Here is a 23,167-nt window from a genome sequence, read left to right as displayed (position 1 = left end):
CTTTTACAGTTTCTCTCCTTTTGACGGGCTCAGGAGACAACCCTTATAGATCCTTTCTCTCCTCTCTTTACAACTCAAGACTTGAAGAACAGAAAAGAGGAGAACTTTTGGACTTTACACAAATTTGAGCTCTTAGAATCACTGAAAAGATCAAGAATTCGGTGTAGATCTGTATCCCTTCAGTGCTGAATGGGTGGGGTATTTATAGGCCCCAACCCAATTCAAATTTGGAGCTCAAAACGATCAAATCCCGGAATTTCGGGATCAGGCGGTTGCACCTCTTGACTGGAGAGGTTGCACCACCTGGCAGAGCTCGAAGACTGAGCCTCTGGGCGGTGCCAGCTCTGTCAGAGGCGGTGCCACCTTTGTCAGAGGCGGTTGCACCTCTCTGCCAGAGCTCGAAGACCGAGCTCAGGCGGTGCTACCTCTCTGTCAGGGAGGTTGCACCGCCCAGTCTAGCTCGAAGACTGAGCTCTGGGCGGTTGCACCTCTTGGCTGGGGCGGTTGCACCGCCCAGTCTCGCTGGAAGACATAGCCTGGGCGGTGCTACCTCCAACCCTGGCGGTGCCACCTCTTTCACTATTCCAGCTCACTTGGTTTGGCTCCAAACTTGGTCCAAACCAGTCCGAACTTGGGCCTAATTGGCCCCTACTTGGGTTATAGGATTAACACCTAATTCTAACCCTAATTAACGTGCTAACTATGAATTTTAAAGACATTTTCTAAGCTATTACAAAGTCCGCAAGTCAAGACTCCTTCTGGCGAGCTTCCGGCAAACTTCCGGCGGTCTTCCGATGAACTCTCGGAAACCATTCTGCGGACTCCCGGCAAGCCCCTAGACTTCACGATTTGATCTTAACGAGTTCCAACGAGCTTCTTCGACAAGCTCCGATCTTTCTCGGCGAGCTCCGCGAACTTCCAACGAACCTTCCAGCGAGCTTCCGAAAAACCCTTCGGCAAGCTCCCAACTCATTCTCGGCTAGTTCCGGTAGCATTCCCGACGAACCTTCGGACTTTCGTCGAACTCTCGAACTCGCAACAAATCCTTCGCGCTTGACTCCGACACTTTGTTTCGCTTTATGTCTTCATCGTTATCATAGTTAATTCTGCACAACAAAACAAAACTTCGATCGAGATAATTAATCCTAAGCAATTAACCAAGTTGTCCGACATGTCATTGGTCCCTCGACGCTTCGTCCGATTCTTCGGCGCATCGTCCTCTCCTACAGCCTATTGCCCAATCGGCCAGTTGACTCCGCAACTCCGATATCCTTGGCACAATACCCGCTCTTCTTGGCCCGATGCCCGAGTCCACGGCCCGAAGCCTTCTGTCGATACGTCGACCGATCCACCGGCCTGATGTCCAATCTTCTGACATGTTCCTTCGGCACAACATGATTTTCCTGCTTTAATTGTCTCATCCTGATCGAAGCATACTACGTCACTCAAAACGCAGATTAAATCATAAACATATATCAAGTAGTTTCATCATCAAAATACGAGATTCAACATATACTCTCGCCTATAAATAGACAAAATCTCTAGGGACTGAAAGACGTGTTACACATCTTATAAAGGACACAGTTGAGATATTACAGTTTCTCTCTCAACCTCTCTGAACCATCAATCTAAGTGGTCCTGTGAAAAGATAAGAAGAGAGGAGAAAGAGAGTCTAGTTCTCCTTGTAGATTGATAGCAATTTTAGATCTAAATGTTGAATCTCAGATTTTGATGATGAAACCAATCAATATGTGTTTTGAGTGACGTAGAATGCTTCGATCAGGATGAGACAATTAAAGCAGGAAAATCATGTTGGGCCGGAAGAACATGTCAGAAGATTGGACGTCGGGCCGATGGATCGGTCGACGTATCGATAGAAGGCTTTGAATCGTGGATTCGGGCATCGGGCCAAGAAGAGCGGACATTGCGCCAAGGATATCGAAGTTGCAGAGTCAACTAGCCGATTGGGCAATAGGCCGTAGGAGAGGACGATGCGCCGAAGAATCGGACGAAGCGTCGAGGGATCAATGACATGCCGGACAACTTGATTAGATACTTAGGATTAATTGTCTAGATCGAAGTGTGTTTTATATATGCAGAATTAACTACGATAGCTTGAAGACATAAAGCAAGTTTACCATAGTCAAGTTCGATGGGTGTTCGAGAGTCCGCCGAAAGTCCGAAGAATCGTCGGAAGTGCTACCAGAACCAACCGAGAAAGAATCGAGGACTTGCTGAAGTTTTCGGAAGTCCACCGGAAAGATCGTCGGAGGTTCGTGGAGATCACCAAGAAGGTTCGGATACTTGTCAAAGACTCGTTGAACTCGCCACAAGACCGAGAGCCTGCTAGGAGTCCGTTGGAAGAAATCCGAGGGTGTATCGGAACTCCGCTGGAAGTTCATCGGAAGGAAACTCAACGTTGTCGGTTAAAATTTGCTTAGGGTTATGTCTTAATTTCGTAGTTTGCATATAATTTGGGTTAGGATTAAGGGTTAATCCTATAACCTGGTTAAGGGTCAATTGGGCTTGAGTTTGGACTGGTTTGGGCCAAGTTTAGAGCCCAACCAATGAGCTGAAACAATCCAAGTGATGGCACCGTCGGACTGGGTGGTGGCGCCACTCAGAACCCGAGAGGTCCGACGGTGCCACCGCTAGTACATTATCGGACTGGGTGGTGGCACTGCCCAGAACCCGAGAGGTCCGACGGTGGCATCGCTAGTACACTGTTGGACTGGACGGTGGCACCGCCAATACACTATTAGTGTTAGATACTGACAGGCGGTGGCACTGCCAGCACCGGAAAACCCAAAAGCAATTCAAATTTGAAGCTCAAATTTGAATCCTCTTGGGGCCTATAAATATCCGTCAATTCTCAACAGAGACAACATCTTTTTGACAAGTTAGAAAGTGAGAAAAAGCTCTAAAAAAAGTCTTGTTTTCAATAGCTTAAGTGTTCACCTACCACTTTCTCTTTGAAAAATATGTAAGAGTGTGAACCACTTGTAAGAAGGTTGTAAGAGAGGTATTTGGTCCTTCCCCTTCAAAGTGATTTGCTAGTGAAAGTTGGGAGCCTCATCGAAGAAGGTTTCGAAAGTGGATGTTGGTCACTTGATCGAACTACTATATATCGTGGTGTTCTTTGAATGTGTGTGTTTAATGTTCTGAACCATTTCTCTACTTAGCTGCAAATCATTCGGTTTTCATCTCCCTACTCTTGACTACCCTTACTCGAGCTATTTTAGCTAAGTCATCATTCGTCGCATCAAAATCTCTACACATTTACGAAATCAACTTCAAACTTACGAGTTTTAATCCACTGCACTAATTCACCCCAACCCCCCCCCCCCACCCCCTCTTAGTGTTGCTCGGATCGTAACACTAAAGACAGTACTCTTGTAGATCACATAGAGATCTTTTTCAGATGACATCAAAAGGTACGTATCATAATACCAGATCTAATATTATTTGATTTCAATCTTGGCATAAAAGATTATTTTTGTATTTCATATAGCATATTACATATTTTATGCTTACATGTATATGCTATGATATGTGATATGTGGGTGCATGTATATATTACGATGATGTGTGGTACGAGAGTGTATGCATATATTATGATATGAGGTATAGACATTCATGAATTTGCTATGTATCCTATATTTGCATATAAACACTTTGGATTATTTCGATATAGAATTTTACCTTATTATTTTATATATACTATGTTGTAGGGTGTGCTTACGACATAGGATGAGAGGTTTCCTACTAAATGCCTTCTATCGATGATTTTAAAATATTATAATATAATATGATACATACTTACTTAAATAAATTATATATCCTATTTTACAAGTAAAAATACTATTATCTTATCTAAGTGATTGGTCAAGAAATGAGCACATATAAGCCCATGCTATTACAGATATGGACGATGAGCTTTGAATATTATCATATGCATAACTTTTGAATATACTGTGCACGTATATTTTTATTTTGATTAGATGTTATAATTATATACATGTTTCAAAATTACTATATATAAAGAAACTCTCTCATTTTATTTAGTAAATTAGTATATTTTATTTTTAAAATTATCTATTTTTTATTATACTTATAAAAAAAAATATTTTAGTCAGATGAAATTAAAAATAGGGTGTTATAGTATATCATATTCCTATTTATAAGATGGAAGACAATCGAATCAATTTCATAAATTATGAGATTTATAATAAAAGAATGGATAAATCAAGGCATATGAGATAAGATGACCCCTACTATTAATCAACTGGCACACACCCTTCCTCGTGTGCAAATCACCTTTCAAACACCGGGGAAACTTGATGTGCTGAGTTGGTCAATCGAAAATTCATTAGTCTTCGTGTAATCTGGTCTACTTTCGGTTCCGATCCATCCGAGTTGTGGCTGGCTGAGTCGCACCGGACACGATCGACTCGCCCCCGCCTCGTTCTCTTGCGCACGCATACACAAAACAATACTATTAAAGAGGAGGGAGGGAGGAGAAGCCCTTCGTTTCGGACATCCGCCCGATATCTCGAACGATACCCAAAAGCCAACCCCCCTCTCGCTCACCGTCGTATCGATCGATATCGTTCTCTCTTTGTCTCGATCTCCGCTTCTTCGATCCCTTCGTGCTCGCGCGATAAGGAATTCGAGCGATAGGGATCTTGGGAATGGAAAGTACAGCCAGATCTGGATCCCCGCCGCCGCATCTGATCTGCTCCTGATCCGGGAACTTCTAAGTTCCCGCTCCCAAATCATGGCGGGCGCCGTCTCGGCGCTGTTCCTCCTCGACATCAAGGGCCGCGTCCTCATCTGGAGGGACTACCGCGGCGACGTCTCCGCTGTCCAGGCCGAGCGTTTCTTCACCAAGCTCATCGAGAAGGAGGTGAATCCCTTCCTCGAAACCCTATTTTCTTCCTCCCTCTTGCATGCCTTAGATCCACCCCTGCTGGGGGAAATTGTTGCATTTGGTTTGTCCCGTTTGTTTTTCGAGGTAAGATAGAATCTTGATTTCTGGTTCTGTGGTGACAGGCCGATCCCGAGTCTCACTCGCCTGTGGTGTTCGATGATGGAATCAGTTATATGTTCATCCAACACAACAATGTCTTCCTTATGACGGCTGCGAGGCAGAACTGCAATTCTGCCAGCATCCTTCTCTTCCTGCATCGTGTTGTTGATGTGAGTATTCTTTATAAATGTAGATATCTTATATTAATTAAGTGGATGCTTTATTTTATTATCTTTAATTATATTTATTTCAGGTCTTTAAACATTATTTTGAAGAGCTCGAGGAGGAATCATTAAGAGATAATTTTGTTGTTGTGGTAATTTGAAAAATCTACACTTTGTTTTCTGCTGCGTGGTGCCCGTGCTGTATTGTGTAGGCATTACAATGCTGACCAAATCCAGGAGTTTCTTTTCTTGCTCTATGATTTCATATTATGCTGTCTTGAAATTGTATCTCCTTTGTGATGCGGACAGTATGAGTTACTCGATGAAATGATGGACTTTGGGTACCCTCAATACACCGAAGCTAAGATTCTTAGTGAGTTTATTAAGACAGATGCGTACAGGATGGAAGTCACACAGAGGCCTCCAATGGCTGTCACAAATGCAGTGTCATGGCGTAGTGAAGGGATACGGTACAAGAAAAATGAAGTAGGTCATTTGTTCCTGTTTAATGGATGCTTGCTGGCCACTGTTCATCTCTATCTAATGGGAAAATGTGGTTCTCTTTCTTTCTTTCTTTCTTTTGTAGGTATTCTTGGATGTGGTTGAAAGCGTAAATATTCTTGTCAACAGCAATGGACAGATTATCCGTTCAGATGTTGTTGGGGCATTGAAAATGAGAACATACTTGAGGTGCACCATTCTTTCATAGATTTCTCTTTTTATTTTAATTAGAGTATGTTGTGTGGATTTTTCATCTGTTTTAATGTGATTTATTAAATATGCTGTCCATTTATGTCATTTTAAGCTCACTACTTTATAACTTGTTTTATCTTTTTGACTCTTGAAGGATGAGATACTTTATATGCATGTTAATGTAAAACCACATATAGGTTATGAAGAATTAGATTCCACATAATTCTTGATATGTTCAGCAGAGCAAGTTCAGATACTGACCTACTCCATCAACTTGCTTATGCATTGTTGTCTTTCCTTTAACATGCACAGCACAAAATTAGTATATAAAAATAACGGGAGGCTGCATGATTTTTTTAGAACACATTGTTATTTTGTTAAGAGGGAAATGCCATATACTAGCCATTGGAATGCCAAGCTAGACACTTCCAAGATAATTTAACTTTTGTGGTGTGTTATGGTGGATATGGTCCTGCATATTTCCTTGGTTGTGTTGATGGAAAAGAAAGTCCAATCAGGAAAGGAAATTTTGATCTTATGCATCTCCTTGTAAGATATTATTTTGTTTTAAAGTACTGCTTGAATTATGATGCAAAATCATCTCCCTTGCATCTTCAGTAATATGATTTATCAATGATCTTTTTGGCTTTAGTTTGTGATGTACATCTTACATGAGAAGCAGTTTATGCGCATTAACAAATATTTAATAGATAATAAATGTGAGTGCTTCTGATAATGGAAAAAAGCAACTTTTTTTAATTGATGCAGTAATATTGAAGAAGTGATAAATTTTCAGCGTTAGTTATACATCTTTTCCTTTGAAAATCCCATAGTGGATAAATTGCAAAAGTGAGACAACGCATTGAAAGTAAAATGATATTTACGGAAGTGGTTCAAGTACAACAAGAAAATTAAATCATTCCCCTGGTTCTTTAGTATCTTTGTTTTAACTTTAACTACTTCAATTGCAACTCTGCACTTTTTGAGAATACTGGTACTCGACTACATACTTATTCTAGTTAAAGTTGGAAATTGGAAATCATGTAGAGTGGAGTTTTGAGTTGATTTATTTTATAAGATGTTCACTAAAGTCCTACTTGTAAGTATATTGGACTACCATAACTTACAACATTTATCCGATATTGTATTAGATTCATTAGAAACTTTGAATGTAATTTTTCTTTCAGATATATATACAACTTCATCATCTCATTTTCCATCAAACTTTAGGATATCATGTTTATAACTAAGATAGAGATTAGTTTTTTTTTTTTGATAAAAATGGATTCCTTTAGGTAGCTAAATTACAAAACCCTCATGAGAACACTTGAAAAAGTTGTTCTACATGGTCCTGACCCTCTTGGGTGTCTCTTGGGTCACAAAAATGATTGAGACCTAGGCAACCTAATCGAACAAGCCAAAAAAAGCCACAAAGTTTACCTTTCTTTCTATATGCATATTGTACATTGACCATCAAACTATATCTAAAGCCAAAATTTACCATCATTGACTTGACCTTAGATTCTCCAAGGAACAAATAATGATATTTAAGAGTTTGGTAGTATTACTCCACTTTCATGGTCATGTTGGTAACACCCCCACAAACATTCTGACAGGGGCTTCCCATCAACAAGCATATTTTATTTAATTTGAGACCTGATATCATGTTGCTAAAGATGCCCAATTCCTCTAAAGAGACCTATAAGATTTTGAAATAAGTGCCTGTGGTTCTTCATATGTAGCCAATGTGGCTGGGCTCTGATCAAGACACATTACCGATTGTAATGAAATATTGGTAGTTCCCCCCAATATAGCTTCATTGAAAAAGTTACCTTTTGCAAATGGGAGTTGTTGCTAATGTTAAGGCCACTCAGAACATTTGTCTTTGTAGATTGGCCCTAAGCTACCCCCACGATGCACTGGTCCAAACCTAATGATCCTGGTTCCTGTGCAGGTTAAGGTGCGTATTTTTGACATCACTCCGTATTTTGGAAGGTTTTTGGCCTGATTTAAAAAATCAGGTCACTTGCCCTGTTAATCAAGTTAATCATCTCCATACTAATAATCATGGATGACTCCAAATATTGGCCCAAGCCCCATTTTGACCTGCCAAGGAAGAGCAAACTTAATAACATAGGTTACATTTTAATTGGCTGATTGGTCAAAGAACATTAATCTTGTGGGAATTTTCATTTGATAAATTGAATCATGATAAAGAAGTTCAAATGGTATTCCTAATATCCAAGATTTTGTCCACCTACTTGGCCAAAAGAGGAACCTTAGATAACCTCGTGTTAGGCAACGTAAGCATTTTATCTGATCCTAGATAGGTGTAAGTTTCTTTTTTCATTTCCTTTTCCATACGAAGTTTTTTCTTTTAACAATTGTGTTAATCTTTATAAAGAATCCCTCAAGCATGTAGCAGTTGGATTGTCAACAATTTGGAATGTTAGAAAGTGCAGAGCTAACCAAAATGGATAAATTAAGAAAAAAGTTCTCTTTTCTGGCACCAAGTTCACTCGTAGCCTTTTGAATAGAGTCTTAAATTGGCCTTTACCCTCCTTGTTAATGGAAAATGATCCCAACTTACACCATAGGTCACAATGCTTATGAACAACCTGAGATAGCTGTAGTATACTTCTAACTGAGGTTTAAAATCTTGATCGTATGAGCCGGTATGAACCGGTATTTATCTGATCAAGTCCTGGTATAAAAAATTGTAGCTTGATATCGGTAAATACAATTCATTGTACTTTCTTTATTTACTATTATTTGGTGGTATATGTTGACATATGAACTACTATACTGATACCATGCTGGTTCAGTTGGTTATCCACCCACTTTTGAGTCCTTTCTTTTAACCTTAAGCCTAGTTTAACTAGGAGTTAAACATAAAAGTTCTTGGAAACTTCTCTGTATTTCCTGAAGTGCTGTCTACAAAAGTAATTTCCCTAATGATGAATAGAGTTAAGAATCCTAGTTACTTGGTTGTCATGATATGTATCTGCACATTGTCAAGATATGTCACATTCTGCCATGCTTCTGATGTTTTAGACAAATGATTACATATCAGATATCTGAGGTACAGGGATTTGACTCAGATTAACAATAAATATTGATATAACTATTCAGTGAAATAGATACTCTCTGGACAAGAAATTAAAGCACCAAACAAAACTCATGATTTCATTTTCTGGAAACAAACCAAAAAGAAAACATGAGAAGAAGGAACAACAGGAAAGAAGATTAGTTATATCTCAAAAATCAAATAACTACCTCTGTAATATACATAGATATTTACAAATTCAGTTTTCTTGATATGGGATATGGGTAGAGCACAAACATCTGTATTCATATCTGAGAAACTAAGGTAACAGAAATCAAATGCAAATTTTGGATATGTGATGTATATAAAATTGTATTACTCCAGCTACACTTCATTTTGGAAATGATTAGGACAGATTTTTTTGCCAGAATTGATGGAACAAAACATGTGCACTTAATGTGAACAATGACATTTATTTCTTTTCCTGAAACTCAAATGTGACAAATGCTTTTGTGCTCTTGATGTTCTCCCTTCATCTGAAGTACTCCATCTGAAAAAATATAAATTCACTTGATAACATGTTCTTGATGTTCTTTAATCTTATGTACTCAACCTGAACCATGCTGATTCATCCAAAACACTAGCATATGTGGCATATGTAGAATATTGTGTAACAAGCATCATATATATTGAGAATCGAAGTTTGACAATGGAAAATCATGCACAATCTATGCAGTGGAATGCCTGAATGTAAACTTGGGCTGAATGACCGGGTACTTTTGGAAGCTCAAGGCCGAACAACTAAGGGGAAAGCTATAGATTTAGATGATATCAAGTTTCATCAGTAAGTGGTCCTTTTTCTTGTGCTGAGGGTCCTTTCACTTTTTAGTTGTATATGATCACATTTATTTATGAATATTGAGTATTTATACTGTCTGTTTAAGGTGTGTGCGTTTGGCACGGTTTGAGAATGACAGGACAATATCCTTCATACCACCGGATGGATCTTTTGACCTAATGACGTACAGACTCAGCACTCAGGTTAACCTGGATTTATGATTTTGTATGAAATAAAATCCTAAAAGTTCATATTTTTGTTTGATATATAGCTTTGAGGTCATATATAGCTTGCACACTTTTTATCCTGGTCCTTCAGGTAAAGCCTCCAATCTGGGTGGAGGCTCAAATTGAGAGGCACTCGAGAAGTCGCATAGAGATCATGGTGAAAGCAAGAAGTCAGTTTAAAGAAAGGAGGTGTGAGCATACTTTCATTTTGTTATAGATGATTGCACTTGTTATACCTGTTATAACTTGAGCCGTCCATTTATGAAGAGTTTCTGTCTTTGTTTCTTTGACACAGCACTGCAACAAATGTAGAAATTGAGATCCCGGTACCTTCAGATGCCACCAATCCTAACATTCGGACATCCATGGGTTCTGCTACATATGCACCTGAAAATGATGCACTGGTCTGGAAAATAAAATCTTTTCCTGGTGGCAAGGTTTGAGGCACAACTCCTTTTTTGTTGATAAATGGAGACGTCAATCTAATTCTAGTTCAATCTTTCTTCACGACATAAATACAGTCCTTTGCTACATTTAGGAATACATGTGTAGGGCAGAATTTAGTTTTCCCAGTATAACCGCAGAAGAAGCAACTCCAGAGAAGAAGGCTCCTATACGTGTGAAGTTTGAGATCCCATATTTCACTGTGTCTGGAATACAGGTATTTTGATTCTTCACAACTTATGTACTGCAGTATCTGAACCAGTAGTTAATGGATCTACCACATCGGTTGCTTAGGTTCGGTATCTCAAAATAATTGAGAAGAGCGGATACCAGGCCCTTCCATGGGTGCGATACATCACAATGGCTGGTGAATATGAACTGAGACTCATCTAGCTCACTCTAGTCTTCTGTTTGGCATTTGGAAACTGCATGTGCAATACTTCAGGATATTTGAGATGCTGTGCATTCTGGATTTACACGGAGCACACGTGGGACTTATCGTTTACATCTTCGGTGTGCATGGTAGAGATCATCCAAACAACGTTGTTTTTAGTAACTCCTGCTTCTAGTATGTTGTGTGAGAATGACGTGCTTATCCAAAAAGTTCACTGTATTTTTCCAGAGATTGTGTATTGGGCTTGTTATACGCTATAGTTCTCCATATCTTTTTATGAAGTGCCGACAACAAAATATATTTTTGGAAATGGATATTTTCTTGGTTGAATAAGTAACTTCCATCCTCTTTTTGGAAAAAAATTCATCTCTCTTGAAACTACAAAGCTTGTGATTGTTTACAGGTCGAGTTTCCAATCTGTGCCCCAGCCATTGGTTACATTCCCCAATTGTATGATGCCTGATTTCTTTCTCCAATTGTATGATGCCTGCTGTCAATTGGATTAAGTTGATTTGTTGATGAGGCTGAGCTTCTGATCCAAAGTACTTTTATTTGCTGGGTAACTCTAATCAGTCTCAACAAGTTATACAGAGTTACGTCTCTTGAGGAACAATTAGATTGTGAAGTGGGTACTGTAGGGTTTGTGATCACCTGCTTTGGGTTTGAATTAAACCTTGATGATGTTCATTAATTTATCTTCAGATTTCAGTCTACATCTGATTCTGCGGTTCCTTTTGTCTCTTTAATCTTTCACAGTTAAAGAGTATTCTGATTCAGTTCAGGTATGTGTATGTAGAAAACCATGAACTCTTATGTTTACAGATTAAGACTCAGCATCTACTAAAATTTGTCCCAGTAAAAGTAGTAGGATGTTTAATGTTGTTTGGTGATTGTTCTATAAGCTCAAAGATTTTGAGTCCTCAAGATATGGAGGAAAATGTAAGATTAGTTCGTTGCCTAAAGGTTCCATTGGCAAAAACTAAAAGCACGTCTCTCTCTCTCTCTCTCTGCCTGAGAGCAAAAATGGAGTAGAGAAGTAGGCCATGATTGTCGAATAGCTCTCCCCTAACTTGTGATACTCTCCATTAAGATGATTTTATTTAGGCAGCATTTTTGTGGCCCTTTAATTTTATAATTTAGTCATCATCAAATAATAAAATTACTCGTTGTGATCTTAGTGATTAAGATTTTCATCACATAAAAGCCTCCTTTTTTTTTATTGTATGAATAAAATTACTTATATTAACCCTTTCCGAATCCCCGAAAGACTCTTTTTTTAAAATTAATAGTATAATATTCACTTCTACAAGCTAATGGATCATTACCTTAGTGGTTCATATACCATAAATTGTACTTAGGGAATTTGGAGGTTCTGATGGTTGAGGAATGATGGATATAACTTTGATTTAGAGTAGTTCCCTCGTACATAAATGAGGTAGTTGGTTGATTAATGTACTTCATAGAATTGGTGATAGATGAAGCCGGGAATTGTGATCAATTGAAAGCTAATCTCCAATGCCAAGTAAAAACAATCTTAACCATTCATTTGAAAGGAATTATATAGACAAAAGATCATACTTTCCCTCACAAACAAAATGCACTTGTAGAACGAAATACTTCAGCATTATCTACCTTTACTTGCTCTCTTTGGTGTTATAAGAGAGAGAGAGAGAGAGTGTAATCACCTATAATTTCTCCCTTAACAAAAATTAATTACTATAAATAATACATTGTTTTATTTTTAACTTTGTGTTATAGTCGATGAAATAATTAAATTTGATTTCTTTAATCACGTGAATAAGTTAGAAATTTTACTAATTAATTAATTTATTTCATAACGAGTGATTTGAAATTTAGGAAGTAAATAGTTTACATTCCATTTTCGTGTGTGAACTATAAGAAATGAATATTATATTTCTCGAAAAAAAAATTAAAATAAATTAAAATAAGAATTAAATTATTAATTACCTTTTTGGGAGATCTCATCTTCTCTTATATAAAGGAGACTACTCCTCCCTCATTCGTCGTCGAGCCTGGCAATGGGAGGATTGAGGAAAGGACTTTCCGGGGAGATGATATCGAGGAAGGGATAATCGAAAAGAGATAGGATCTTTTCTTTTTCAATTAGCTTTTATTTATGTTTTGAAATAGAGTATTATTATTTTATGATGCATAATGATGTTTTACTTTTGAAATTTCATGAGTAATAAATAATGATAATTGATTTATGATGTTATAATCATTATTTGATTTATCTCGATCTCTTGAACTAAAATAAATTTTAATATTGATTTAATTATTAAAATTTTTATTTTTGGATTAACATAGTAGTTCTAATTTATTTAATTAGAAATATCTATATTTCAAGAATTATGTGTGAATTTTTATAATGTAATTAATTTTAAATTTAAGATCATAAATTTAAAGTTTTAATTAATGGATTTAAGTCATTCTTTAATTATTTTAAATGTTGAAATCTAATTTGATAAGAGGAGTCTAATTGGAGTGTGACTTGAGTCAAGTTGATCGATTAGATCGAATCAACTTAGCCCATGTGGTCATGTACGACTTAGCTCATGTGACCAAGTACAACCTAGCCCATGTGATTCAGTATGACCCAACTTATGTGGCCGGGTAGGAGCCAGCCCATATGGCAAGGTACAACCCAACCCATGTGGCTAAACATGACCCAACTCATATAGCTATGTATGATCTAGTCCATATGGTCATATATGACCCAACCCATGTAGTAAGATATGACCCAACTATGTGGACAGGCATCGGCCAACTCATACAGCTAGGTATGACCCAATCCATATGGTTAGATATGACCCCAACTCATGTGTCTAAGACCAACTCGCGAGCCAAGCAATGCCTAGTTCAATGGCAAGACTTAGCCCAACTTATAAGTGAGGCTTAGCCTAGTTCATGAAGTTAAGTCTGCCCAACTACGCGATTGGCATTAGATATATCGTCGCTCCTTTTATATAGCCCGTCATACCCCAACTCAACCTAGTACCTGGAACAAGCATATGTAGTGTATGTGGAATATGTATATGCAGTGTATGTGACCCGTCCAAGACTCAAGTGGGTTGGTTCAGTTTGGATTAGCACTATACGACATAGTCCAATTTCCTCCCTCTATATTGGTTTGAGCTCATTAATTGACTAGATCAAATAGGTTTGATCAGTTAAAGTCGGTTTAGGGTGATTCCAAACTAACTTGACTAGTTTAAACATATTTGATCTAATCGAGATCAATCAAATCTAAATTAGAACAGTCTATGGTGATTCCAAATCGGTTCTATAAGGATTTGAGGTTGGTTCCGTTAGATCATAATCGAATTGAGTTTGGTTTAAGTCAATTTAGCTATTCAAATTAGGGTTTTGGTTGATTAAAAATTATTGAGAGATTGATGTTTCTGTGTCTTTATGATTGGATGAATTTAAGAGTTTTATCTAAAGATGTCATTTGAAAATGATTATTGATTTTCTATTTTCTTATGTTTATGATCTTGATACGATGAGTATCATGTAGTAGATGTGACTAGACTAATAGTTCACATTGGGAGTGCAACATGTGAAAGGAGCTACGGGTCTGTCACAGTACGGAGCCACCATTGAACATAGTCTAGCAGATTTACATCAAGTATGATCTCTCATAATATTTAATTATATTGATTTCTTGATGTATGCATGAGTGATTGGATGAGTGTAAATGAATGATCATGGATGTTTTTGTATCCCTGCAAAGGGCATGTATGGAGATTCCCTTCGAAGATTAGCGGACCGTTAGATGTGATGGTTATACGGTTCCTCCATCCATTATTGGGAGGAACGTGTCCCCACTTGAGCGGGTGAGGAATACCATTTTATTCGTTGTTGGGAGTGCGATATGGATTATCTCTATCCATTGTTGGGAGGAACCCATGGAATATACCTCTCCATTTGCTGTTGGGAGAGTGCATCATCGGGTGATGTACGTCTTTGTTATTACGTATGTGTTGCATGTGGCTGATGCATGATTTTGTTTATTACGTAAGAAATTATCATTTTTTTTCTGATATATAAATTTTACGATGAATAAATATATTTTTTTATTAAATTATTGATCTTTGTTTATATTTTATGAATATTGAAGATTAACTTTATGATTTTTACGAGGTTCCTACCGAGATTGCTAATATATTTTTATTTTTTATTTATTTTTAGAGTAATTTACTACTATGTAATAGATCTGAAACTTGGGTGGAAGAGATATGACCCTATCAAAAAGATGTTATCATTTTTTTTTATTAATAGAATATTTACTACCATAAAGATAAGGATTTGAATTCAAAGACGAACGAAAAGAAAAGAAAAAAATTTATTATGTAGCTTATGAATAATAAATTATTAATTTATTATTATTATTTATAAATCCGAGATGAGAGAGAGAGAGAGAGAGAGAGAGAGAGAGGATGGATGGACAAAATTGAACTTATGCAAGGTTAAAATACGAAAATAATTATAAAGATACGAGAAAATATAAATTTAACCTTGAAACAAGGAGATTATACCACTAATGAAATCGACAAAATCTATTTATATGTATATGTATATATCAAAGATCTATGCTATGAAAGGCAAGAAAAAAGAGACTTTGTTTTGATAGAACTGAAGCTATATGTGCTAGCTTGGAAGAAATCCCAGATCAAGGGACTGCTGACCCTCAACGTGTCAAATAGAGCTAAAGGTCAGGCACTTGGCTAGCACTTGTCACACTTAATCTGTGCAAAAGGTGGTCGGACTGCTCACTGCGGGTCGCAGTCCGATTGGAAGATTTTGCACTCACATACAGAGAGAGAGAGAGAGAGAGAGAGAGAGAGGAAAAGAATGATCTGAGAGTAGAAATCCATGGACTTACATCACCCCAGCATATGTATAGAGTGAAAGTCGAAGAGAAGAATAAGATAGGAGGAAGAGGTAAAGCAAACAAAGAGAAGGCAAGACAAGGAATGATCAGAAAGAAAACCATGGACTTACCCACACACAAAACTGATCTCTGATGTATACAGTGGAAGTTAATGAGCTAAAAAAGAAAGGCAATGGCAGCAACCACGGGAGGAGGACGCAGGGGTAAGAGTTGGCCTCTTTATATAGAAAGTCTGGGCTCGGGCATTAGGGTTTCAGGCAATGCTGAGAGAGAGAGAGAAGATGATGATGAAGGGGTCGGGCAGCATGAATGAATTTGCAGTAAAATAATGCTGCCATGAGCTGTCAGTCTTATCTGTTTCATGATATGCTCAAAATGAGCAAGTGCTTGCTGACAGACAGCAACAGTGTATGCAACTTGCTGCTTTAAGTATTTATCTGAAACATCTAATCCAATGTACAGTTATTTGGATCCATGAATGCAATGACCAGCTATTTGTATTATGCTTGATTCATGTCACTGCTTTTCCAGCCATGTGAATGCCATGAATGCTCAGCCTCAGATAAGTTTTCTCAGCCCAGCATGCATAGAATGCATTGCCTGAAGTTTCAAAACTGAGGAATATGTGCCAGCAATTAATAAATTAGGAATATTTATATAATTAAGAACTTTAGCATTGTACAAGAAAATAAAAATTATCATCATGAATCTGCATTTGGAATAAGAGAATAAAACAAAATATTAATTGTAATTTATAAATGCATGAATGAAATTACACAAGTTTAGAGATGGAGCATCTGCAAATATGTGCATGTAACCCTAATAAATCATTCATGGATTTACAGTTACTATGTTTGCTTATTCTTGCATTTTTAGATGTACAAGCATTCATGCATTCATGACACAAGCACTAGTGCTAAATATATTAATTAGGTAGAAAAGTTATTTGAAGAAAATAAATTTGAGTTAGGATCCTCTTCCCTCTTCAATACCTACTACTACTCCATATATGAGATTTTTGTTAGGTATTTTAATAATAAGGAAAATCTAAAAGAAAAAAACCCAAAATTCAAAATATGTGATGAACAATTTTTTATGCATTTGAATCTCTATGAAATGCTTTTGTGTATTTGAAAATAAAAATAATTTGATAAAGCTACTCCAAAAATCTCTAAATTCCATTCTGAAAAGAGACTTTTGCCAATATTTATTTATGCATTTGAGAGTCCCAAAGAGAGTAGAAAATTGTTTAATTTAAATAATACAACACTTTTGAAAGTTTAAAAAATGGCCAAGAAATGCTTCTTATAGGTAGAAAAAATTGAAATCAGTAATGGAAAAGCAGCAGAATTTTTTGCTGCTGCAATAAACTTTCAAATTTTTAAGAAAAGTAGAACCATATGAAATTGCAACCTTCCATCATATGGAATATTTTTCCAATCTGTAGTTTAGTTGTTTCTCTCACTAGCTATAATATAAGCTCTAAAGAATTGGTATTGGAAGATCTAAAATTCTCTATAATTGTATTTTCGATTTTCAGATTGAATGGAGCGCTTTAATTCCCACATATTTCCATTGTTAAAAGTTCAATCACAATTGCTTCAATAAATCATTCAAGAGAGATGTAAATATTCCTTTGCGACCTGAGTGAATAGGGGTGAGATTACAGAAATAACCTCTTCGGTTCGGTCATTAGAGTAAGACTACATACATATATCTGATACCCAACAACGTTACTTGTTTTAGATGGGTTCACCGTTCACATGCTGTATGTACTACAGGCATTCCTCTTGGCCTTTATGGGGGTGTTAAAGTCTGTGAGAGATCGATCATTTAGATCTATCAAATGTTATCTTAGCTTCGTCAGTGACTCTGTAAGGCTTCATTGATGAAATGTAGACCTTCTCTCTGCTTTTTGGGCCTCAGATGACAGAGAAAACTCCTCGGGACATTGATGTTATCACAACCAGATAAATTTGTACAGTATATGAACTCAAAAACTCAGGAAATGTAATATGAAACTGTCGAAAAATTTCTGCATATGGAGTAGATATGTTTAGCAATAGAAAAATGCCAATGTAAATATTTCTGGATCCCTTAGAAACTTTCAGAGAAAATGAGTCTACAGTAATAAAGTCAATGAAAATCTTGAATAAACAACAAATGATCAGAAGGAATTTAAATTAGACAAGATGATTTCACCCACCAGCATTCAGAGGTAGTAAGTAGGCCACAAAATCCCACATGCTTGTGGTGGTAGCTGATTTGATTCTTTGCATGTGATCATGTACTAGAAAAATAGTAATGATCTCAGCTGTGTATGACTTCATTTCTCCCATCTGTTGCAGAGATCTGTGAACAGGTGGTGCCAAAGGTTGCTAAAAAGCTGTGCAATTAATTAAGAATTAGAGTATTCAGAATATGTTCTTTTTTTTTTTTTTTGGAGAAGATAAAGTTTCTATTAATTTATTGTTTATCTTTGGCCAAGGAAATGAAGGAGTTTTAATGTGTGAAGATTCATGCATGCCTGATCACAAATTTTCACTCAGGCCAAGACCTGTTTTTACTGTCAGTCTATTCATTCATCTGTGATTTGTCTCTTTTTCCCTCTCTACCTGTCCATCAAAATCTTTTGACATTACATCAAATAAATAAATGCATAAATTAAAGTAGAATTCCTTTTGACATGCACAAACCGAAGTATCATTTTGTTGTCTTTCATTAGCAGTAACTCCCCCACACACACACACATATATATAGTCATATTTTGGCTATCATTTTCTATGCTGTCAATTTAATTTGTTCGCAACATATCGGACAAAATCATTGGAATGATGTTCTTCTTGAGATATCATTTTCTCCTGATTTTAGACAATGAAAAGGAGCAATGATTGTACAACCATCTCCATGTCAGTATGCTGTGGCTGTATCTACTTGGTTTCGAGCAGAAGTAGGGAACAAAGAGCATCAGGAAAGCTACCGAACCGAGAGAATTCGATGTAATTGAAGCAGAAAACAAATCAAGTAGCCCACGTTATGAGATCAAACTATTTAGTACATCTCAGAATCAGATCATAAACTTAGTTACTTCATCTGCTGCAATTACAGTAAATTATGCTACCAATAAAGCTTTTCTACTTGAGATGAATGAAATGAAGATACAAAAATGATGCCAACAACCAAATACAAGGGTAGATGGCCAAAGGAAATTGTTCTTTTCCTTGGGTTCATCTTCGGCTATCATTAACTGGACCAGGAGGTCCAGTACCAGTGACCAATCCAAAAGTAATGATCGGTATGGGCTTCTCAATCTAACTCTATCCCTTGATAATCTAGCATAATCCTACCTTTCTCACCATGAGTTGGAGAGTCATTTCCTTGTCATCCCTTGTTTGATGTGGAGTTCATGAAAGACGTAGACTGACAGTGAAGGATGTAGATCTTTAACTCTCTCTCTCTCTCTCTCTCTTTCTGTAGTTGAAGACAGGCAAAATAAGGCTGTCACAGTGATCAGAAAAGAGCAAAGAAAGTGCGTGTGTGATGTTGTTTATAGTAATAACTAGCATTCAAACCAGAAGTTATCATCCAAATCAGCTTTCTTTTTCTTCAAGATTACAACCTGCTGGGATTGAGATTTTATGAGCTCTATATTTTTATATGAATCTACATTGGTGTCTTGAAATATATGAAATGATATGGAGCTCTAGTAAATAATTATAGTGGTTAGTTTGATAGAAATGTGGATGAAAACAAGGAGATGCAGCTGCAATTCTAGATTGAGTGGGAAATCTGAATGAAAGATGTTCTTCCTCCTCTTCTTTTTCAAACCTAATCTGGCATAGCAGCCCCACAGATCACACAATCTTCATCATAAAGAAGTATTTGTCTAGTTAAATGGATTTTGGTGGACATGATTAGAAAAACAAAAGAAAAATCCATGAAAACAGAAGGCATGGCATGCATTAATTGAAGGCCAGTGTCCCTTGCTTTGTTCTTCCCACAAGCTTTCAAATGAGAAAAGTAGGTGATCTAACCTATACATGCATGGGTGCACTGAGCTCTTACTGTTCCTTAAAGCAAATCAAACTGCTTTATTTAGAGTGGCCCCCTACTATTTTTCTATACTTCAAAACATGTGGAACACATTTATTTAATAGAGAGGACAATTATTTCATCTGTCTCTGCCTTCTTTTTAGTTCGTAATACAAACAAGGTATGATCTAACAGTACTCCTCCATGTCACATGCATCTCATTAACCAGACAAAAGAAGACATATGGGTTTCATGTAGGGCCAGTGTGGATCTGATAAAGTATGTCAGAAATCCAAGTGCAGTGGGATGTGGTGACACTATTCAAGATCTGAATTATATTGATACTGTTATCTAATGATTCTTAAATTATTTTTTTAGGATATATGAAACTGATGTGATACTCACATCTTGATTCATTTTAATCTTACTTGGATCCATATCTAAGTTATTTGTTTGTCTCAGCATAATATAGTTAAAAAAACTTAGTATCCAATTATATTATTTTTATCATGAAATGGTGTTCATATTTCTATGAAAGATTTCTTTTTTTGTTCTTTAAGTAATCCTCAACTTCTTTTTGTTGGATCATGCTAATGCTAATTCTTGAAGTTGCAAAAGTTCTCATGAAAGTAAACCCTCAAGTTATTAAAAAAATAACAATAATAAAGTGATAAGTGTCAACAATTTAGAGTTGATTACGTGGATCTTTAATCACTATTCAGATTGATAAAAAGTCATATACTTAATTAAGTTTAGAATAATTAATTGTTTTATTTATAATTTATATTAAAGTTTATTAGGTCCCCTCTATCTCTTTTTATATTACTAAAATTAATTATTTTATCTCTTTTAATTACTGTATTCGTATGTCTCCTAGGCATATATCCATATAATCTTAAACGATTCTCTTTTATCATTCTCTATTAAATTGATATTTAGTTATTCATAAATAAATAAAAAATTTTATTTCATTTCTAGTAGGTCTACACATTCACTTCAATAATTTCATCTCAGCAATATAAATTATATATATATATATATATATATATATATATATATATTATTTCTTAACTACTCAACACTCATATTCATGAAGTATTATTAGTTTTATAATTATTTTATATTTTTTAGTTTTAAATATATATGATAATCATATAAAAATCTTAATATCCCTCGTTATTTTAACTATCTCATTTTTACTCTATGAGTAATATTCTTCATCGATCTCTTCATCTCGTTGAATAAACGAACTTAAACCTTTTACTTAAAAAAATATTTTATCTATCCAAATTAACTATATTTTTTTATCTATTTCTATTATTACTAAAATTATATCTTATATATTCAGTCTAAAATCTTTATTTTTTAAAGATTGTCTCTATAACTTAAGTTTATAATTAATTTTACTTAGGTTTTCATCAATTAACATAATATCATCAACAAATAATATACACCTAGCGGATTTATCTTATAAATAACTAATAAGTTCATCCATTATTAATGTGAAAAGGTACGAGATATAATGTAAACTTTTAATATAATTTTATGCTAATAAGGAACTCATGTACTCTTATGGTTCTAACAATGATAGATATATTATCATACATATCTTTAATGACATTAATATAGTTAGTGGTTATACTTTTTTTTTTTCTACAACCTATCATAATAACTCACTAAGAACTCTATCATAGGTCTTTTTAGTTAATAAAAATTATAATATTTTTTTATTAATTATATTAATAAATAAATAGCTTGTATGGTTGATCTTCTAAGAATAAAATTAAATAGATATTTTAATATATTTATTTCAAGTCTCATTCTATTTTTGATAACTTTTTTCCAAGATTTTTATAATATGACTTATAATTTTACTTCTTTTCTAATTTGAATAATTTTGTATGTTACCTTTGTTATAGTAAATTAGTACTAAAAACTCTTTTTCTATTTAATATACATCTTTCTGAATCTCATAATCTTGATAAATAAGTTATTTAACCAAGTCAATCTCTTAAACCTTCAACTTTTCTAGACTTCAATACCGCTAGTTCTAAGCTTATAAATAAATACATGATTATTAAATCTATAATTATTATTTATAGTTAAAACTATATCCTTTGTGGAATATTTATTAAATAATTTATAAAAATAATTTTTACATCTTTCTTTAATTTCATCATCATCAATAAATATTGTTTGATCTTCATTTTAAAGTGTATAATATTATCTAAATCTTTATGCTTTCGGGTTTAGCAATTTGATACATATCATTTTCACTATTTTTAATATCTTATTTATTATAAAAAATATCATAGGTTTTATATCTCATCATACACTAGTTTTTAACCTCTTTTCTCCTCGTAGACACAAAGTTACTATGATTCAATATTTAATCATTGCTTCTAACAAAATTTTTATCTTTCCCCTCCTTTTCTTATTATTTACCTTTTTACGTTAAGCATCCACCAATCTTATTCTTATTCTATGTCTTCTTCTTGTCACTCTTAATCATCATCAAGCTTTTCTAATATCATTGACCTCAAATTTTATTTTGTCAAATGTTTGTAATAGAATATTAAATGAGATATTAGATTGATAAATATTTAAGATTTATGGAGTCGGTGTTCTAATGAGATAATGAATTTTAATATAGGAAGGAGTTCTTGTGAAGAAGAAAAATCTTGATAATTAGGGTTTGGTTCTCCTATGAGTATCTACGTATTGATAGGGAGAAAACAAGATATAAAAAATACTTTTGATACTTGAAGATTTTTTATCTAGAGTTTCTAAAAAGGATGAGAAAATGATATAAATTCTTTGCAAAGAAATTTATATTGAGTGAGGATAAATAAAGATCTTGTAATTAATCTCATATAGTGAAGAATTTAATTTTTTCATGGATGAAAGAAGAGATTTATCGAACCACATTAATCTTACATTAACTTTCTGATATATATTTGATTATTGATCCCTAGGTGATTTTGTTTTTTATTTTTTAATTTTTCTTCGATATCATAGACCAAAAGATTTGATGGCCAGAGATACAATAAGAAGAAGTGTGAATTAAAAATATGTACAAAAATTGACAAAATATTCATTAAGAAAGAAATGGATGAGATCGACAAGTATTTTAGGATTTGTAGAGCCAATATCTAATGAGATAAGGAATTTTAATACAACGAGTTCTTATGAAAATATTGATAATTTAGATTTGATTCTTCTATAAAATATCCAATGTATTTTTAGATTTTGATAAAGAGAGAACTATGAATAATATTTCTGATACCGTTTTTAAGATGGGTGAGAAAAGGATGTAAATTTTTTAGAACTTATACACGAGAGGATTTACATAAAAATATGTGCTTTAGTGGAAACCTTAACAACT

The 23,167-nt window shown here is 35.1% G+C and overlaps 1 protein-coding gene across 1 annotated transcript; it reads left to right on the top strand.

Annotated features, from left to right (window-relative positions):
- The first annotated feature begins 4,466 nt into the window (after window positions 1-4,466).
- Window positions 4,467-11,168, top strand: LOC103992089 (AP-1 complex subunit mu-2). The gene is made up of 11 exons (XM_009411678.3): window positions 4,467-4,906; window positions 5,053-5,199; window positions 5,283-5,345; window positions 5,503-5,679; window positions 5,780-5,883; window positions 9,669-9,776; window positions 9,877-9,973; window positions 10,089-10,186; window positions 10,293-10,434; window positions 10,536-10,658; window positions 10,736-11,168. The coding sequence occupies exons 1-11, from the start codon at window positions 4,778-4,780 to the stop codon at window positions 10,832-10,834; spliced, it is 1,287 nt and encodes a 428-aa protein (XP_009409953.1). The 5' UTR covers window positions 4,467-4,777; the 3' UTR covers window positions 10,835-11,168.
- The last annotated feature ends 11,999 nt before the right edge of the window (window positions 11,169-23,167 follow it).

The sequence above is a fragment of the Musa acuminata genome, chromosome BXJ1-7, assembly GCF_036884655.1.
Source record: "Musa acuminata AAA Group cultivar baxijiao chromosome BXJ1-7, Cavendish_Baxijiao_AAA, whole genome shotgun sequence".
Taxonomy (NCBI): domain Eukaryota; kingdom Viridiplantae; phylum Streptophyta; class Magnoliopsida; order Zingiberales; family Musaceae; genus Musa; species Musa acuminata.
Note: the sequence above shows the minus strand (reverse complement) of the source record. Positions and strands in the feature narration are given on the sequence as shown.